This window comes from Anolis carolinensis, unplaced genomic scaffold, assembly GCF_035594765.1.
Source record: "Anolis carolinensis isolate JA03-04 unplaced genomic scaffold, rAnoCar3.1.pri scaffold_15, whole genome shotgun sequence".
NCBI lineage: Eukaryota > Metazoa > Chordata > Lepidosauria > Squamata > Dactyloidae > Anolis > Anolis carolinensis.
The window spans coordinates 8,950,716-8,971,156 of NW_026943826.1; the positions used below are offsets into that span (position 1 = coordinate 8,950,716).

The 20,441-nt window shown below is 38.2% G+C and overlaps 1 protein-coding gene across 12 annotated transcripts in view; it reads right to left on the reverse strand.

Annotated features, from left to right (window-relative positions):
* rere (arginine-glutamic acid dipeptide repeats) overlaps positions 1-20,441 on the reverse strand; it is a 384,137-nt gene that overhangs the window by 145,047 nt on the left and 218,649 nt on the right. For 11 of the 12 annotated variants that reach the window (XM_062965666.1, XM_062965664.1, XM_062965661.1 and 8 more), the window contains exons 4-6: positions 19,041-19,146; positions 16,285-16,381; positions 11,542-11,646 (exon numbers count right to left, since the gene is read on the reverse strand). In XM_062965666.1, coding sequence (XP_062821736.1) covers positions 11,542-11,646; positions 16,285-16,381; positions 19,041-19,146 — 308 coding nt within the window. Of the gene's footprint in view, positions 1-4,717; positions 4,984-11,541; positions 11,647-16,284; positions 16,382-19,040; positions 19,147-20,441 lie in introns of those variants that run through there. The other variant, XM_062965670.1, reaches the window with a different exon arrangement.

The window sequence follows — 20,441 nt, forward strand, 5'->3', positions numbered from 1 at the left end:
GTTCAATGCTAAGGCTTCTCCGTCTGCGCAGGGTTCCGTACTTCGCACTTTAACAACACAACCGTTCAATGCTAAGGCTTCCCCGTCTGCGCAGGGTTCCGTACTTCGCACTTTAACAACACAACCGTTCAATGCTAAGGCTTCTCCGTCTGCACAGGGTTCCGTACTTCGCACTTTAACAACACAACCGTTCAATGCTAAGGCTTCTCCGTCTGCGCAGGGTTCCGTACTTCGCACTTTAACAACACAACCGTTCAATGCTAAGGCTTCTCCGTCTGCGCAGGGTTCCGTACTTCGCACTTTAACAACACAACCGTTCAATGCTAAGGCTTCTCCGTCTGCGCAGGGTTCCGTACTTCGCACTTTAACAACACGACCGTTCAATGCTAAGGCTTCTCCGTCTGCGCAGGGTTCCGTACTTCGCACTTTAACAACACGACCGTTCAATGCTAAGGCTTCCCACCAAACAGAACTGTAGAGGAGACTCTACTGAACAAGGCAGTCCCTGCCGCAGACCAGGACTGCCATCTGTTGAGAAGTTATGAAGGTGGAGGCATTACTTTTCATTCAACCCTGGTAGTGTCATAAACATCCCATAAACATGGATGTGTCAATGTACTTTGAATTAAATCGGCTTGCACAATCACCATACAGTCCTAATTTGCTCTTGTTTGCTTCCCTGCTCTGGTTCTATTTGAATTAGTCCTACTTTTGTCCTGTAACGACGATGCTGTGTGACTCATTTTTTAAATTACAGTAGAGTCTCACTTATCCAACATTCGCTTATCCAACGTTCTGGATTATCCAACGCATTTTTGTAGTCAATGTTTTCAATACATCGTGATATTTTGGTGCTAAATTCATAAATACAGTAATTACTACGTAGCATTACTTCCTATTGAACTACTTTTTCTGTCAAATTTGTTGTATAGCATGATATTTTGGTGCTTAATTTGTAAAATCATAAGCTAATTTGATGTTTAATAGGCTTCTCCTTCATCTCTCCTTATTATCCAATATATTCGCTTATCCAACGTTCTGCCGGCCCGTTTATGTTGGATAAGTGAGACTCTATTGTATTTTGTTCTGTTATGCTTTTGAATCTTGTATTTTGCATTATGTTTTCATTGTATGTTGAATTTCTTGTTCTTTGGGCTTTGTCCCAATGTAAGCTGCCCCGAGGCCCTTCGGGGGGATGGAGGCGAGTTATAAGAAATAAATTATTATTATTATTATTATTATTATTATTATTATTATTATTATTATTATTATTATTACTATGGACACAAAGACAGAGTATGACATAGCAAACAAGATATATATGCCGGATTTGTATCACAAAATCACAAGTTGAACACTTCCCAAGTACTATATATTATTATTATTACAGTAGAGTCTCACTTATCCAAGCTAAACGGTACAGCAGAAGCTCGGATAAGTGAATATCTTGGATAATAAGGAGGGATTAAGGAAAAGCCTGTTAAACATCAAATTAGGTTATGATTTTACAAATTAAGCACCAAAACATCATGTTAGACAACAAATTTGACAGGAAAAGTAGTTCAATACGTAGTAATGTTATGTTGTAATTACTGTATTTACGAATTTAACACCAAAATATCACGATGTATGGAAAACATTGACTACAAAAATGGCTGGGATTATCCAGAGGCTTGGATAAGCGAGGCTTGGATAAGTGAGACTCTACTGTATTATTATTATTATTATTATTATTATTATTAACATGAATCAACTCACTGGCTTTCCCAATAGTCCCAAAGTGAAGACTGGAGAGAGTTCTTATATTTTTCATGATAAGCTGCTATTATTATTATTATTATTATTATTATTATTATTATTATTATTATTATTATTATTATTATTATTATTGAAACAAAAGACATAGTATGACACAGCAAATGATATACAGTATATTGTTTATATATCTATATATCTATATATCTATATATATATATATATAATCCAGCAAATATATACTGGATGATGATGATGATGATTATTATTATTGTTATTATTCGCTGATGCATCACATAGTCCAAGACTCTTGGGAAGTGTCCGACAAGTGATTCAATAAAACAGCCAGCATAGTGATCTTCTTTGCTGTGTACTAATTTGGTTGTAGTAGTAGTAGTAGTAGTAGAAGTAATAATAATAATAATAATAATAATAATAATAATAATAATAATAATAATAATAATAATAATAATGGATCATCTATGTTGCAATCCCAGGTGACAGCAGAATTGATGGGTGGGAAGCAACTGGAAAAGCTTACACAACGTGAGGATTTAAAGATCGAACTGCAAAGACTAGAACAACACTCTGAAAACAGGGGAATTCCAGACAGGAAACAATCAGGGCCAGCTAACACCTCCCGACAAAGGATCCCCCCAGGCAGGAAGCAGCCAGGCTCTGAAGCTGCAAGGCCATTCAGTGCTAATCAAGGTGGCCAATGGCAACATTCACACTTGCCTCCAACAGAGAAGAGTTCTTTCTCCCACCCTGGAGATATAAACTTCACTTGCCTAAACTTGCCTTCACTTGTAAACTTCACATTTAATATTATATTTAAAGGTAAAGGTTTCCCTGACGTTAAGTCCAGTCGTGTCCGACTCTGGGGCTTGGTGCTCATCTCCATTTCTAAGCCGAAGAGCCAGCGTTGTCCATAGACACCTCCAAGGTCATGTGGCCATTGGCATGACTGCATGGAACGGCGTTACCTTCCTGCCGGAGCAGTACCTATTGATCTCCTCACATTGGCATGTTTTCGAACTGCAAGGTTAGGGAACCCCAGTGGCGAAGTGTGTTAAAGCGCTGAGCTGCTGAACTTGCAGACCGAAACGTCCCAAGGAGCAGAGTGAGCACCCGCTGCTAGCCCCAGCTCCTGCCAACCTAGCAGTTCGAAAACATGCCAAATGTGAGTAGATCAATAGGTACGGCGCTGGCGGGAAGGTAGCAGCGCTCTATGCAGTCATGCCAATGGCCACATGACCTTGGAGTTGTCTACGGCCACATGACCTTGGAGTTGGCTTAGAAATGGAGATGAGCACCAACCCCCAGAGTGTTGAGTAAATCAATAGGTACTGCTCCGGCGGGAAGGTAACGGCACTCCATGCAGTCATGCCAATGACGAAATCCAGCATGTCTATCTTGTTTGCTGTGTCATAATAATAATAATAATAATAATAATAATAATAATAATAATAATAATAATACATCACACAGTTCTAGACACTTAGGAAGTGTTCAATTTGGGATTTTGTGATACGAAATCCAGCATGTCTATCTTGTTTGCTGTGTCATAATAATAATAACCTTTTGGTCCACAAGTTCAGCAGCTCAGCGCTTTAACACACTGTGCCACCGGGGAGCCCAATAATAATAATAATAATAATAATAATAATAATAATAATAATAATAATAATAATAACAACAACACATCACACAGTCCTAGACACTTGGGAAGTGTTCGACTTGGGATTTTGTGATACGAAATCCAGCATATAGATCTCGTTTGCTGTGTCATAATAATAATAATAATAATAATAATAATAATAATAATAATAATAATACATCACACAGTCCTAGGCACTTGGGAAGTGTTCAATTTGGGATTTTGTGATACGAAATCCAGCATATAGATCTCGTTTGCTGCGTCATAATAATAATAATAATAATAGTAACACATCACACAGTCCTAGACACTTGGGAAGTGTTCGACTTGGGATTTTGTGATACGAAATCCAGCATATAGATCTCGTTTGCTGCGTAATAATAATAATAATAATAATAATAATAATAATAATAATAATAATAATACATCACACAGTCCTAGGCACTTGGGAAGTGTTCGACTTGGGATTCTGTGATACGAAATCCAGCATATAGATCTCGTTTGCTGTGTCATACTCTGTCTTTGTGTCAATAATAATAATAATAATAATTTTCCAGGGAGATTCATTGTTTCCTCTGCTTTTCATTATTGCCACGATCCCTCTGTCAAAAAACAAGATCTCAGCTATCAAACATCTAAGAAATCTCACAAAATTTCACATCTGATGTACATGGATGACCTGAAGCTGTATGGGAAAACAGAAACTGAAATCCAGTCTCTGACCAACAACTGCAAAAGGCCACTCTACTGGGATCTGCACACATCATCCAAAAATACATCACACAGTCCTAGACACTTGGGAAGTGTTCGACTTGGGATTTTGTGATACGAAATCCAGCATATCTATCTTGTTTGCTGTGTCATAACAACAACAACAACAACAACAACAAAAATAAATGTGCTTGGGATTTGAACCTGGGACCTTTTGGTCTGCAAGTTTAACACACTGATCCACCGGAGGCCAGTGCTTAGGTCAAGTAAAACCAATGTCGGTTCCAAGTTGGGCGCAATCCTAACCCATTTCCCTTGCTAGGCATAAGATGCCACCTTGTTTTGAAGGCTGTCAAGGTGCATTTGATGGAGAAGCTGTCAAAGACTGTCCCTCCTCTGAAGCAGCCAATGGCCAGGGATTAAAGCAGATCAAAGCAGAGTCAGGCTGCTACTGTCACAACAACAAACCAGAAAAAGGGAAGAAAAAGCATGTGGTATTGCAGGCATTTTGCAATCCATGCAGCAGCGAAGAGAGAAGGCGGCATGCAAGACGGCACAATAACAAATCTGCGGGAAGTAGGCGAGGCCTACCTGAAGGGCCCCAGCGGATCGTCCATGGCAGGGACCGGCTCCGGCAGGCACGGCAGGCACGGCGGCTCCCCCGACCTTGCCCCGATCAAAAGCCAACGGGCCCGGGAATCCTGCCTTTGCTTCCCTTTGCGGCTCTAACTCCTCAAAATGGAGGCCCATGCAGACCTGAGCGAGTGCTATGACCTAAGCCTCGCACGCAGAACGCAGAAACTTCGCCCTCCGACTGACAGCACTGAGCATGTGCTGTGACCCCCCTTTCCCTCCCTCCCTCCACCCCCGACGCAATCAATCTCGGCCCGGCCGTTTCCGTAAATAAAGCTCCGCCAACAGACACTGCAGGCAGGCAGGAAGGTTGCCGTCGTCGTCGCTGCAGCAGCTTCAGCTTTGCCATAGCAAGCTAGTGTGCGGGGAAGAGGGGCCTTCGCCAGGGAATCTGAGACAGGCAACGCTCACAGCCAGCCAAGCATCTCAGCACACTCTTTCTCTCTGCCTTTAGAGTTCTTATATTTTTTTTCATGATAAGGAACAAAATCTGGCTGCCAGTACAGTAGAGTCTTGTGATTTTGTGATACGAAATCCAGCATGTCTATCTTGTTTGCTGTGTCATAATAATAATAATAATAATAATAATAATAATAATAATAACAACAACAACAACAACAACAACAACAACAACAACAACAAAATCTTGGCTATCAAACATCTAAGAATTCTCACAAAATTTCGCATCTGATGTACATGGATGACCTGAAGCTGTATGGGAAAACGGAAACTGAAATCCAGTCTCTGACCAACACTGTCCGACTTTTTAGGACTGACATAAGCATGGAGTTTGGTTTGGACAAATGTTCGACAGTGGCATTGAAGAAGGGAAAAATCATTGAAAGTGAGGGCATAAATATGCCTAATGGCCAAACAATAAAGTGTCACCAACCAGAGGCCTATAAATACCTGGGCATATTACAGCTGGACAACATCAAGCATGAACATGTGAAGACTGTGGTCAGTAAAGAATACACACAAAGGGTCAGAAAAATTCTCAAAAGCAAGCTCAATGGAGGCAACACCATCAAGGCCATAAACACCTGGGCCATACCTGTCATAAGATATACTGCTGGCATTATAAACTGGACACAGATGGAACTGGACAATTTGGACAGAAAAACAAGAAAACTCATGACCATTCATCATTCACTGCACCCTCGCAGTGATGTTGACCGGCTCTATTTGCCCAGAAGATCAGGAGGAAGAGGACTCTTACAAGTAAAACAAGCAGTCAAAGAAGAAGAACATGCCCTGGCAGAATATATAAAGCAAAGTGAAGAACCTGCTTTGATTGAAGTCTAAAATCAGAAACTCCTCAAAGCACAGCAGACAAAACACCAGTACAAGAAAACCGCACTACAAACTAGAGCTGACAGCTGGCACAACAAAACACTGCATGGAAAGTTCCTTGACAAAATTGAAGGAAAAACTGATAAGGAGAAGACCTGGCTCTGGCTCACGAATGGGACCCTGAAGAAGGAGACAGAAGGCCTGATCCTTGCAGCCCAGGAGCAAGACATCAGAACAAACGCAATTCAGGCCAAGATCGAAAAATCAGCTGATGACCCAAAATGCAGACTGTGCAAGGAAGCTGATGAAACCATTGATCATATCCTCAGCTGCTGTAAGAAAATCACACAGACAGACTACAAACAGAGGCACAACTATGTGGCCTAAATGATTCATTGGAACTTATGCCTCAAGGACCACCTCCCAGCAGCAAAGAACTGGTGGGATCACAAACCTGCAAAAGTATTGGACAATGAGCACACAAAGATACTGTGGGACTTCCGAATCCAGACTGACAAAGTTCTGGAACACAACACACCAGACATCACAGTTGTGGAAAAAAAAAGGTTTGGATCATTGATGTCACCATACTACAGGAAAGGAGATTCCACCTGAACATTAGGAAGAACTCCTAATATATTATTTTATTATGACACAACAAACAAAATAGATATGCTGGATTTCGCATAATCACAAGTCGAACACTTCCCAAGCGTATAGGGCTGTGTGGTGTATTATTATTATTATTATTATTATTATTATTATTATTATTATTGACACAACGACATTGCATGACACAGCAAACAAGATAGATATTCTGGATTTCGTTTCACAAAATCACAAGTCGAACACTTCCCAAGTGTCTAGGACTGTGTGATGTATTTTCAGATGATGCGCGCAGATCCCAGTAGGGTGGCCTTTTGCAGTTGGCAATTATTATTATTATTATTATTATTATTATTATTATTATTATTGACACAAAGAGATGTATATGCCAGATTTCATATCACAAAATTACAAGTCGAACACTTCCCAAGTGTTTAGGATAGTGTGATGTATTTTCAGATGATGATGATGATGATGATGATGATGATGATGATTATTCAATACACAACCAGATTAGTACACAGCAAACAACATCACTATGCTGGCTGTTGTATTGGATCACACGTTGGACACTTCCCAAGTGTTTAGGACTATGTGATGTATCAGCAAATCATCATCATCATCATCATCATCATCATCATAACTTATCATGGAAAATATAAGACTCTCTCCAGTCTTCACTTTGCGGTAAGGTGGCCTTTTGCAGTTGACAGATTATTATTATTATTATTATTATTATTATTATTATTATTATTATTGTTATTTGCTGATGCATCACATAGTCCTAGACACTTGGGAACCATCCGACATGTGATCCAATACAAAGGCCAACATACTCAACTTATTTGCTGTGTACTAATCTAATAATAATAATAATAATAATAATAATAATAATAATAATAATAATAATAATAATGGATCATCGATGGCGACAACAGAATCGACATGAAGCAACTGGAAAAGCTTACACCGTATGAGGATTTGAAGATTAAACTACAAAGACTCTGGTACAAGCTAGTCAAGGTGGTCCCAAAGGTGATTGGCATATTATTATTATTATTATTATTATTATTATTATTATTATTATTATTATTATTATTATTTGCTGATACATCACATAGTCCTAGACACTTGGGAACTGTCTGACATGTGATCCAATAGAAAGGCCAACATAGTGAACTTATTTGCTATGTACTAATCTCGCTGTGTATCGAATAATAATAATAATAATAATAATAATAATAATAATAATAATAATAATAATAATAATGGATCGTTGATGTGACAGCATCCCTGGTGACAGCAGAATCAACATGAAGCAACTGGAAAAGCTGACAAGATATGAGGATTTGAAGATCGGACTGCAAAGACTCTGGCACAAGCTAGTCAAGGTGGTCCCAGTGGTGATCAGCACGCTGTTTGCAGTGCCTAAAGACCTTAATCATGCAAGATAATTCTGAGAACCTGGTAGGTGGGCAACTCCTCAACAACAACGTATGTTTGTATGAAGAAACACCTTTCCCATCATCCACTAATTTTAGAAACGAAATCAAGGAGCCAATATAGGATAGGAATGGGGAATCCTTTGTTGGGAGGTGTTAGCAGACTAAGTCAACTAGAGAATCCAGCCCTAGCAGAGGACTTCATGAACCAACCTGGATACAGCATCTTATTTGAGAACACAGAAATGCCGGACCACTCTCACAACCACCATGTCAGACACCACAGAGAAGTCATTGAAATCCACAAGCATGTGGACAATTCCAACAGAAAGGAGGAAACCATGAAAATGAACAAAAATCTGGCTACCAACGTTTTTAAAAACTCTAGAACCAGGACAGTAAATAAAGGACAAAACTCAGAAAACAGGGGAATTCCTGACAGGAAACAATCAGAGCCAGCTAACACCTCCCAACAAAAGCTGGACCACTCTCATAACCACCATGTCAAATGACACAGAGAAACCACTGAAATCCACAAGCATGTGGACAATTTCAATAGAAAGGAGGAAACCAAGAAAATGAACACAATCTGGCTTCCAGTATTAAAAAAAACTCTAACATCAGGACAGTAAATAAAGAGCAACACTCAGAAAACAGAATTCCAGAGGAAATAATCAGGGCTAGCTAACACCTCCCAACAAAGGATTCCCCAAGCAGGAAGCAGCCTGGCTTTAAATCTTTAAGGCTATTCAGTGCTAATCAAGGTGGCCAATGTCAACATTCACAAGAGTTCTTTCTCCCACCCTGGACATCATTCCACAGATCTATAAACCCCACTTGCCTCGTTTCCAACAGACCTCACAACCTCTGAGGATGCCTGCCATAGATGTGGGAGAAACATCAAGAGAGAACCACACACAACCACATTGGAGCATTTCTGATAGCATGTCTAAATTGGTTCTCTTTGAGAAAACCAGAACACATAGCTATGGGAGTGCCACCGTGAACGTCACAATTTCAGAAATGGGATTTCTAGATCAAGTCTGCTTGGAATGGTGAATTAAATACAACTATTAAACACGAAAAGAATAGGGCTTGATTTTTAAAAAAATGGGAGAGGATAACAATAACATCAGCCAGTATCGAAATCTTTCATCTATGCTGACGATTGTGCCATCACCGCTCAAGCAGGGAGCTTTGAAATGGTTGAACAGAAGCTCTCTGAAGCTTTAGGTGCTCTTACTGCCTATTACAGGGAAAACTAGATCATTCCTAATCCATTGAAAGCGCAAACATGTGGTTTTCATTTTAACAACAGGCAAGCATTTTGAGCTCTGAGGATGACCTGGGAAGGAATTCCACTGGAGCATTGCAGCACACACAAATACGTGGGAGTTACTCTGGACTGTTTTCTGACTTACAAGAAGCATTGCTTGAATATCAAGCAAAAAGTGGTCGCTAGAAATAATATCATACGAAGGCTGACTGGCATAACCTGACACAGTGAAGACATATGCCTTTGCGCTCTACGACTCTGCTAATATGCATGCCCAGTGTGGAATACATCTCACCACGTTAAAATAGTCGATGTGGCTCTTAATTAGTCATGCCACATTATCATAGATGTCTACGCCCTACACCGCTAGAAAAATTATACTGTTTAGCTAGTATTGCACCACCTGATATCCGTTAGGAAGTAGGAGCCGTTAAGAAAGGACCAAGGTAGTGACATCTCCAGCCCATCCTCCGTTTGGATATCAACCAATGCCTTAACTCAAGAAATAGCTTCCTAAGATCTACAGAGATACATGCAGGAACACCTCAGCAAGCAAGAGTCCAAAAGTGGCAGGCTAAAACTCGGAACTTCAATCCGTGGCTTCCTCCTGGGCACACAGAAGACTGGGCGACTTAGAAGGTGTTCTGGCACCACGAGATGCAGAGCCAATCTTAAGAAATGGAGCCACAAAGTGGAGTCCACAACATACGAGTGTGCAGAAAAACAAACCAGACCACTTACTACAATGCAGTCTAAGCCCTGCCATATCCATTATATTTTCACAGCGACACCAGAGGCATTCCAAGTAGCCAGTTTCTGGTCAAACGATGCCAAGTTTTTCACGTTGTTTGTGTTTTTTTAATATATACATTATAGCTGCATTCTCAATTTGCTTCCGACATGATAAATACAACAAAATCTTCCCTAGCCACAGTAATAATATGTGTACCAAAACATGAAAACCTTCCTCATACCTTGGCAATAAAACATATGCAAAACAACAATAAACAGAGACATTTCAAATTCATTATTTCTCTCAAGATCACAACTGAATATTCCTTTGCTAAGACACTGAAAAAAATTGCACTACTTTTAAGGACTGGATAGTTTCATATGATCTAATAGCTTGGCTGGTTCCAAGCACGCAAATTTGGTTACAGGACTCTATAATTATAGAATAATAACAATAACAATAATAATGGAGCCCCCAATGGTGCAGCATGTTAAAGTGCTGAGCTGCTAAACTTGCAGACCAAAAGGTCAGCAGTTCGAATCTGGGGAGCAAGGTGAGCTCCCGCTATTAGCCCCAGCTTCTGCTAACCTAGCAGTTCAAACATGCAAATGTGAGTAGATCAATAGGTACTGCTCTGGGAAAGTAATAGCACTCCATGCAGTGATGCCGGCTACATGACCTTGGAGGTGTCTACGGGCAACGCCGGCTCTTCGGCTTAGAGATGGAGGTGAGCACCGACCTCTAGAGCGTGAGTAGATCAATAGGTACTGCTCTGGTGGGAAAGTAACGATGCTCCATGCAGTCATGCCAATGGCCACATGACCTTGGAGGTGTCTACGGACAACGCCGGCTCTTCAGCTTAGAAATGGAGATGAGCACCAACCCCCAGAGTGTGAGTAGATCAATAGGTACTGCTCTGGCGGGAAGGTAAAAGCACTCCATGCAGTCATGCCGGCTACATGACCTTGGAGGTGTCTATGGACAACGCCAGTTCTTTGGCTTAGAAATGGAGGTGAGCACCAACCTCTAGAGTGTGAGTAGATCAATAGGTACTGCTCTGGTGGGAAAATAACAGTGTTCAATGCAGTCATGCCTATGGCCACATGACCTTGGAGGTGTCTACGGACAACGCTGGCTCTTTGGCTTAGAAATGGAGATGAGAACCAACCCCCAGAGTCGGACACAATTAGACTTAATATCAACAACAACAATAATAATAATAATAATAATAATAATAATATAAGGCAAAATGGAAGAAAGCTACTTTTTATTCCTCTTTTTAAACTATGTGACACACAAGGCTGAAATATGATGCTACTTCTCCTCTCCCATAGTGAGCAATTTGTAAAAGACAAGAGACTAAATTGATATTTGTATACATTCAAATCTATAGCTTTTGATATATATATATATATGGTGGCAGCCCACTCACCTGGTCTCTGGATTGTAGCCCAGAATGTAGAAAAAGGAGTCCACGCGGGCTTTAAACTCTCTAGCAGCAAAGATGTCAGAGAAATGGGAAATGTTACACTTCCCCCTGCAAAGAAGAGGAAAAACAAAACAAACAAATAAATAACAAATTCAGCCACACACTTTGGGTGAAGAGTTGCTTACGTGTAACTGAAGAAACCAAATTCCTATGCACACTGCACATGTCTTATTTTTTGTAGTGCAAAACAGCAACAACAACAATGAAAGAACAATACAATATTTTAAAATGAAAACAATTTTAACCAACATAAACCTATCAGGATTTCAATAGAAAGTGTGGGTCTGCTTCTGGCTAATGAGATAGTCAAGTTAATTAGGATTGTTGTTGTTGTGTGTCTTCAAGTCATTTCAGACTTTGGGCAAGCCTAAGTCTAAAATTATTTATTTATTTACTGCATTTATTTACTACATTTATATCCCGCCCTTCTCACCCCGAAGGGGACTCAGAGCAGCTGTATGTACCTAACAATCTATATATATAAAAGAGTGATGGCATCACGGCAGCGGACAAATCAACAAAAGTAAACACCCCACAACCTCGAAAATTGACATCACAACCCCTCATCCATGCCTCCAGGTTGATACAACGAAAAGAAAAGAAAAATAAAGTCCTAATTAGAGGGAGAGGAATAATGGTTTTTAACCAATTGCTGCCAGTTAGAAGGCTAAGCTCCGCTCACTTGGCCTCCTAGCAACCCACTCAGCCCAGGGGACCCTTTACCTTAACTACCACCAATTCCTCAATACTTTATTTCCCATACCACCATACTTTGCCACAGCAACGCGTGGCCGGGCACAGCTAGTATATTATATTATTAGCATAGCACAATATTAGCATCATATATTACTATATTGAACTATACCACTATACTGTAATATTATATGTAATATATAACATATAATTAATATTATTATATGGTATTATTATTAGTATTATATTGTGTAACATAATATTAGTATCAATCTTATATGTATATACAATATATTATATTATTAAAACTGATATAAAAATATACAGTAGAGTCTCACTTATCCAACGTTCTGGATTATCCAACGCATTGTTGTAGTCAATGTTTTCAATATATCGTGATATTTTGGTGCTAAATTCGCAGATACAGTAATTACTATGTAGCATTACTGTGTATTGAACTGCTTTTTCTGTCAAATTTGTTGTATAACATGATGTTTTGGTGCTTCATTTGTAAAATCATAACCTAATTTGATGTTTAATAGGCTTTTCCTTAATCCCTCCTTATTATCCAAGATATTCGCTTATCCAAGCTTCTGCCGGCCCGTTTAGCTTGGATAAGTGAGACTCTACTGTACTAGACTGTGAGGTGAGGTAAGTACCAGCTATGGTGTTAAGTACCTAAAGCTATGAGGAGACTATAAGTTCTAACTATGAAGAAACTATAAGCTCTATGCATAATGGTAAGTACATAAGCTGTGAGGTAAACTATCAGCTTTGCTATCTTTGAGGTAAGTACCTAAACTATGACCTATGTGGTAAGTACCAGCTATAATGAACTATCTATTAGACATGTCCAAAAATTGTTTTGAATCGTATATCGGAATTATTTCGGATTGTTCTCGCTTTTTGATACGCACTCTATTGTCTCACAGCGCAACCAGCAATGTAATTCGAACCATTGTTGGCCCATTCTCTAATTGTCTCTTCATGTTTCGTTATTTTTTCCCCCCAAATTTTTTAAATAAATAAATAAATAAATAAATATATATATATATATATTGTTTCTTCAACCTACCATGAATGGGAGCTTAGCACAGCCTAACATGGCTGCCGCTCCCCGGCCAATCAGAAGCTTCCACGATGGATGCAAAGGTGGGGGCTAACGTCCTCTGCGTCCACATGGAAGATTGCCATACAAGGCCGGTGTATAGCGATTGCGCATGCGCATCCGCCATTTTAGAAACATTTGGAATCATTACGAATTTTCGGAAATATCCGAAATTTTTGGGTGAAAAAATCGGAAATACTTTCTATATCGAAGCGCCAGCACCCCCTTACTTTAGAAACGAGAATTGAAACATTTTTTTCATCGACTGGACATGCCTATTATCTATAATGACTATGAGGTGAACTATAAGGTAAGTTCAAAGCTATGAGGTAAACTATGAGGTATAATAACTATATGGTAAGTACCTAAATTATGACCTATGTGGTAAGTACATAAGGTAAGTACTTCACTATCAGGTAAGTAGGTGATTTATGTTGCCTGTTTGAATTTGCCAGGTCAAAGAACCCAGACCAAATTCTAAGACCAATCTCAAAGAGGTTTTACTCAGGAATGCCAAATGGAGGGAAAAAGGCCTCTAGAGATTAGCTCCCAGGCTGAACCATCTCATCCAAACCTACACCCCCCAAAATGAGAGCCAATGGAACATTCCACCCAAGAATAGGAAACCAAGCAAGACATCACATTGGTATTATTACATTTATTACTTTTCTCTATTATTATTGGTATTATTACATTTATTACTTTCCTCTATTATTACTGGTATTATTACATTTATTACTTTTCTCTATTATTATTGGTATTGTTACATTTATTACTTTTCTCTATTATTACTGGTATTATTACATTTATTACTTTTCTCTATTATTATTGGTATTGTTACATTTATTACTTTTCTCTATTATTATTGGTATTATTACATTTATTACTTTTCTCTATTATTATTGGTATTGTTACATTTATTACTTTTCTCTATTATTACTGGTATTATTACATTTATTACTTTTCTCTATTATTATTGGTATTGTTACATTTATTACTTTTCTCTATTATTATTGGTATTATTACATTTATTACTTTTCTCTATTATTATTGGTATTATTACATTTATTACTTTTCTCTATTATTATTGGTATTGTTACATTTATTACTTTTCTCTATTATTACTGGTATTATTACATTTATTACTTTTCTCTATTATTATTGGTATTGTTACATTTATTACTTTTCTCTATTATTATTGGTATTATTACATTTATTACTTTTCTCTATTATTATTGGTATTATTACATTTATTACTTTTCTCTATTATTATTGGTATTATTACATTTATTACTTTTCTCTATTATTATTGGTATTGTTACATTTATTACTTTTCTCTATTGTTGCTACTATTACATTTATTTTATTTTGATTATTATTGATACATGTATTATTTCACTCTGATCTTATTATTATTATTACATGTATTGTTTTACTCTATTTATTATTACATGTATTATTTTACTGTATTTATTATTATTATTATTACATGTATTATTTTACTCTATTATTATTAAAAGGATACATAAGCACATTGACATTGAAGAAGATGAGAATAAGGATTTGATCAGAGCTGGACAGTCTTAAATTTGAGCTTTATGTAAATATTCAAAAATATTTGACCTACGGATGCCTCAATTAATCTAATTTTATTGGTACAGTAGAGTCTCACTTATCCAAGCCTCGCTTATCCAAGCCTCTGGATAATCCAAGCCATTTTTGTAGTCAATGTTTTCAATACAGTAGAGTCTCACTTATCCAACATAAACGGGCTGGCTGAACGCTGGATAAGTGAATATGTTGGATAATAAGGCTAGATTAAGGAAAAGCCTATTAAACATCAAATTAGGTTATGATTTTACAAATTAAGAACCAAAACATCATGTTTTACAACAAATTTTGCAGAAAAAGTAGTTCAATACCCAGTAATACTATGTAGTAATTACTGTATTTATGAATTTAGCACCAAAATATCACAATGAATTTAAAATATTGACTACAAAAATGCGTTGGATAATCCAGAACGTTGGATAAGTGAGACTGTACTGTATATTGTGATATTTTGGTGCTAAATTCATAAATACAGTAATTACAACATAACATTACTGCATATTGAATGACTTTTTCTGTCAAATTTGTTGTATAACATGATGTTTTGGTGCTTCATTTGTAAAATCATAACCTAATTTGATGTTTAATAGGCTTTTCCTTAATCCCTCCTTATTATCCAAGATATTCGCTTATCCAAGCTTCTGCTGGCCCATTTAGCTTGGATAAGTGAGACTCTACTGTATCTATTTTAATTTCTGAAATTTACCACCCTCAGCTTATACTGGAGTCAATGTTTTCCAAGTTTTTTTGTGCCTCGACTTATATTCGGGTCGACTTATACTTGAGTATATACGGTATCTCAGGAGCTCCTAGTGACGCTGAGATGCTGAACTTGCTGACCAAAAGGTCGGTGGTCCGAATCTGGGGAGCGGAGTGAGCTCCCGCTGTTAGCTCCAGCTTCTGCCAACCTAGCAGTTCAAAAACATGCAAATGTGAGTAGATGAATAGGTACCACTCCGGTGGGAAGGTAACGGCGCTCCATGCAGTCATGCCTATGGCCACATGACCTAGGAAGTGTCTATGGACAATGTGAGTAGATGAATAGGTACTGCTCCGGTGGGAAGGTAACAATGCTCCATGCAGTCATGCCCGTGGCCACATGACCTTGGAGGTGTCTACGGACAACGCCGGCTCTTTGGCTTAGAAAAGGAGATGAGCACTAACCCCCAGTCAGACACGACTGGACTTAATGTCAGGGGAAAATCTTGACCTTTACCTATACATTATCTCTCTAAAAAGAGTCCCAAAAAGCCAAGCAGTTTGGGTCACCTTACCTGAGGGCAGCAGCATGATAGGTGTCAACATAATCGGAAATGAAAAGCTCTCTGTTCTTGATCACTGGGTCTGTAATCACCAGCTCACGCCCAGAATCTGCAAAAGAATTCATCACACTGTTAAATCTATCATTGTACTCAGGATTCTTTCAGTCTTCAATTTCCCAAGCTTTCAGTCTAACGTGGACCTTGGGAAACTATGCACAACATGGAGACATGGCAAAATAATAATAATGATAATAATAATAATAATTTATTATTTATTAGCGACATTTATATCCCGCCCTTCTCACCCCGAAGGGGACTCAGGGTGGCTTACAAGTTATATGTACATACAAGATATTATATTATTAGCATAGCACAATATAAGCATTATATATTACTTTATTATTATTATTATTATTATTATTATTATTATTAGCGACATTTATATCCCGCCCTTCTCACCCCAAAGGGGACACAGGCCGGCTTATAAGTTATATGTACATACAAGATATTATATTATTAGCATAGCACAATATAAGCATTATATATTACTTTATTATTATTATTATTATTATTATTATTATTATTATTATTATTATTATTAGCGACATTTATATCCCGCCCTTCTCACCCCAAAGGGGACTCAGGCCGGCTTATAAGTTATATGTACATACAAGATATTATATTATTAGCATAGCACAATATAAGCATTATATATTACTTTATTATTATTATTATTATTATTATTATTATTATTATTATTATTATTAGCGACATTTATATCCCGCCCTTCTCACCCCAAAGGGGACTCAGGCCGGCTTATAAGTTATATGTACATACAAGATATTATATTATTAGCATAGCACAATATAAGCATTATATATTACTATATTATTATTATTATTATTATTATTATTATTATTATTATTAGCGACATTTATATCCCATCCTTCTCACCCCGAAGGGGACTCAGGCCAGCTTATAAGTTATATGTACATACAATATATTATATTATTAGCATAGCACAATATAAGCATTATATAACTATGTTGTACTATACCACTATATTGCGATATTATTAGTAATTTCACATGTAATATAAATATACAATTATAATAGTGTTTTTATTATTATTATTATTATTATTATTATTATTATTATTATTATTATTATTATTATATTGTATTACATTATAATATTATTATCAATATTATATGTATATACAATGTATTATATTACAGTAGATTCTCACTTATCCAACATAAACGGGCCGGTTAGAACGTTGGATAAGCGAATATGTTGAATAATGAGAGATTAAGGAGAAGCCTATTAAACCCAGTTTTTTTTGTGGTAAAATTAGGTGTCTCGGCTTATATTTGGGTCGGCTTATGCTCGAGTATATACGGGGTGTGTGAGTATATATCACTAGCTGTGCCCGGCCACGCGTTGCTGTGGCATTGTCTGGTGGTGTCTGTATTTTATAGGCAGTGTGGAAGAGGCCTAAGTGAGACCTAACTTTGCCTGTACCCTGGGTTGAGTGGGTTGCTAGGAGACCAAGTGGGCAGAGCTTAGCCTTCTAACTGGCAGCAATTGGATAAAAGCAATTATTTCTCTCCCTCTAATTAGGACTTTATTTTTCTTTTCTTTTTGTTGTATCAACCTAGAGCCGTGGATGATGGGTTGTATTGTCAAATTTTGAGGTTGGGGGGCCTGTAGTTTTGTGGGTCGCCGTGATGCCATCACTCATTTATATATATAGATCATATGGCATTCATGGATTTTCGTATACAGAGGGTCCCCAGGAACCAAACCACAAATTATACTAAACCACTAGCTGTGCCCGGCCACGCGTTGCTGTGGCGTTGTCTGGTGGTGTTGGTGAGAAATTGTTGAGGTAGTGGTGGTATTGAATGTTTGTTGTATGGTTGTCTTTATGTTTAGAATGCACACTGAAATTGATTATATGGCAGTTTGGAGTCAAGATAATCCAGTTCAAAGCAGATAATATAAGATTCTAAATGGGTAATATAGCTGTGTGGAAGGGCCTTGAGTCTACACTGCCATATAATCCAGTTAAAATCTGATAATCTGTGGAAGAGGCCTAAGTGAGGCCTAACTGTGCCTGTCCCCTGGGCTGAGGAGGTTGCTAGGAGACCAAGTGGGCAGAACTTAGCCTTCAAACTGGCAGCAATTGGATAAAAACTTATTCCTCTCCCTGTAATTAGGACTTTATTTTCCTTTTCCTTTTGCTGTATCAACCTAGAGCCGTGAATGATGGGTTGTGTTGTCAAATTTCGAGGTTGGGGGGCCTGTAGTTTTGTTGTTTTGTCCGCTGCCCTGATGCCATCACTCTTTTATATATATAGATATGCATGATAAATATCTCAATGATCATGTGTACAGTCATGGAGGATAAGGATCAACTCCATGACAAAGTTTTACATTTTCTTTTGAAAGGACTGACACATAAGGAGCTCTCTGTTGGAACAAAAGAGGATCAGGGCAAAAAAGAGAGCAATTTTCCAATGCCCAAAAAGCGACAGGGTGGTGAATAGGATCCTTCTGCTGTCAGTCAATCAGGATTTAACTCCACGAGTCCCTTGTCCTTTTGTCTCTGGCTGTGTGTCCCAGACAATGGTCTGAAGGAAGAGGATGCTCCTGGCATGCTAAGCTAAGCCCTCGGTCGGTCAGCCAAGAGCCCAGCATGCCAGCATAAGCCGCTTTGAGCTTTCCAAAGGAATAATGGGATAGGATCCCTTTCCAGAGCTTACCGTTTTCGTTGTGCCGGTCTTGAACCAAGTGCTGATAGACCGAATCCGGAACTTCGGATTGACGGTAGTACCATTTGACATTCATGAGGAGATGGTCCCGTTTACTCTGGGGAAGAAAAGAACAGGAAAAAATGGAATTAGAGGCATACTCTGCTACTGAATGCTCAGGGTGGAATACATCTCACCACGTTAAAACAGTGGATGTGGCCCTTAATGAGACATGGATGTTTACACCCTACACCACTGGATAAATTATACTGCTTAGCCGGCATTGCACCACCTGACATTCATTGGGAAGTACCACATATACTCGAGTATAAGCCGACCTGAATATAAGCAGAGGCACCTAATTTTACCACCAAAAACTGGGAAAACATTGACTCCAGTATAAGCCGAGGGTGGTAAATTTCAGAAATAAAAATGCCTATATACTCAAGTATAAGCCGACCCGAATATAAGCCGAGGCACCTAATTTTACCACCAAAAAACTGGGAAAACATTGACTCCAGTATAAGCCGAGGGTGGTAAATTTCAGAAATAAAAATGCCTATATACTCAAGTATAAGCCGACCCGAATATAAGCCGAGGCACCTAATTTTACCACCAAAAAACTGGGAAAACATTGACTCCAGTATAAGCCGAGGGTGGTAAATTTCAGAAATAAAAATGCCTATATACTCGAGTATAAGCCGACCCGAATATAAGCCGAGGCACCTAATTTTACCACCAAAAAACTGGGAAAACATTGACTCCAGTATAAGCCGAGGGTGGTAAATTTCAGAAATAAAAATGCCTATATACTCGAGTATAAGCCGACCCGAATATAAGACGAGGCACCTAATTTTACCACCAAAAAACTGGGAAAACATTGACTCCAGTATAAGCCGAGGGTGGTAAATTTCAGAAATAAAAATAGATACCAAAAAAATTACATTGAGGCATCAGTAGGTTAAATGTTTTTGAATATTTACATAAAGCTCAAATTTAAGATAAGACTGTCCAACTCTGATCCAATCATTATTCTCATCTTCTTCAATGCATATGTGCTTATAATAATAATAATAATAATAATAATAATAATAATAATAATAATAATACGACGACGATTCTGGCAGAAACCAGTGCAGGTGGTCCCGGTGGTGATGGACCATACCTGTCATAAGATATACTGCTGGCATCATAAACTGGACACAGGCGGAACTGGACAATTTGGACAGAAAAACAAGAAAACTCATGACCATTCATCATTCACTGCACCCTCGCAGTGATGTTGACCAGCTATGTCTGCCTAGAAGATCAGTGGGCAGAGGACTATTACAAGTAAAACAAGCAGTCAAAGAAGAAGAAGATGCCCTGGCAGAATATGTCAAGCAAAGTGAAGAACCTGCTCTGATTGAAGTC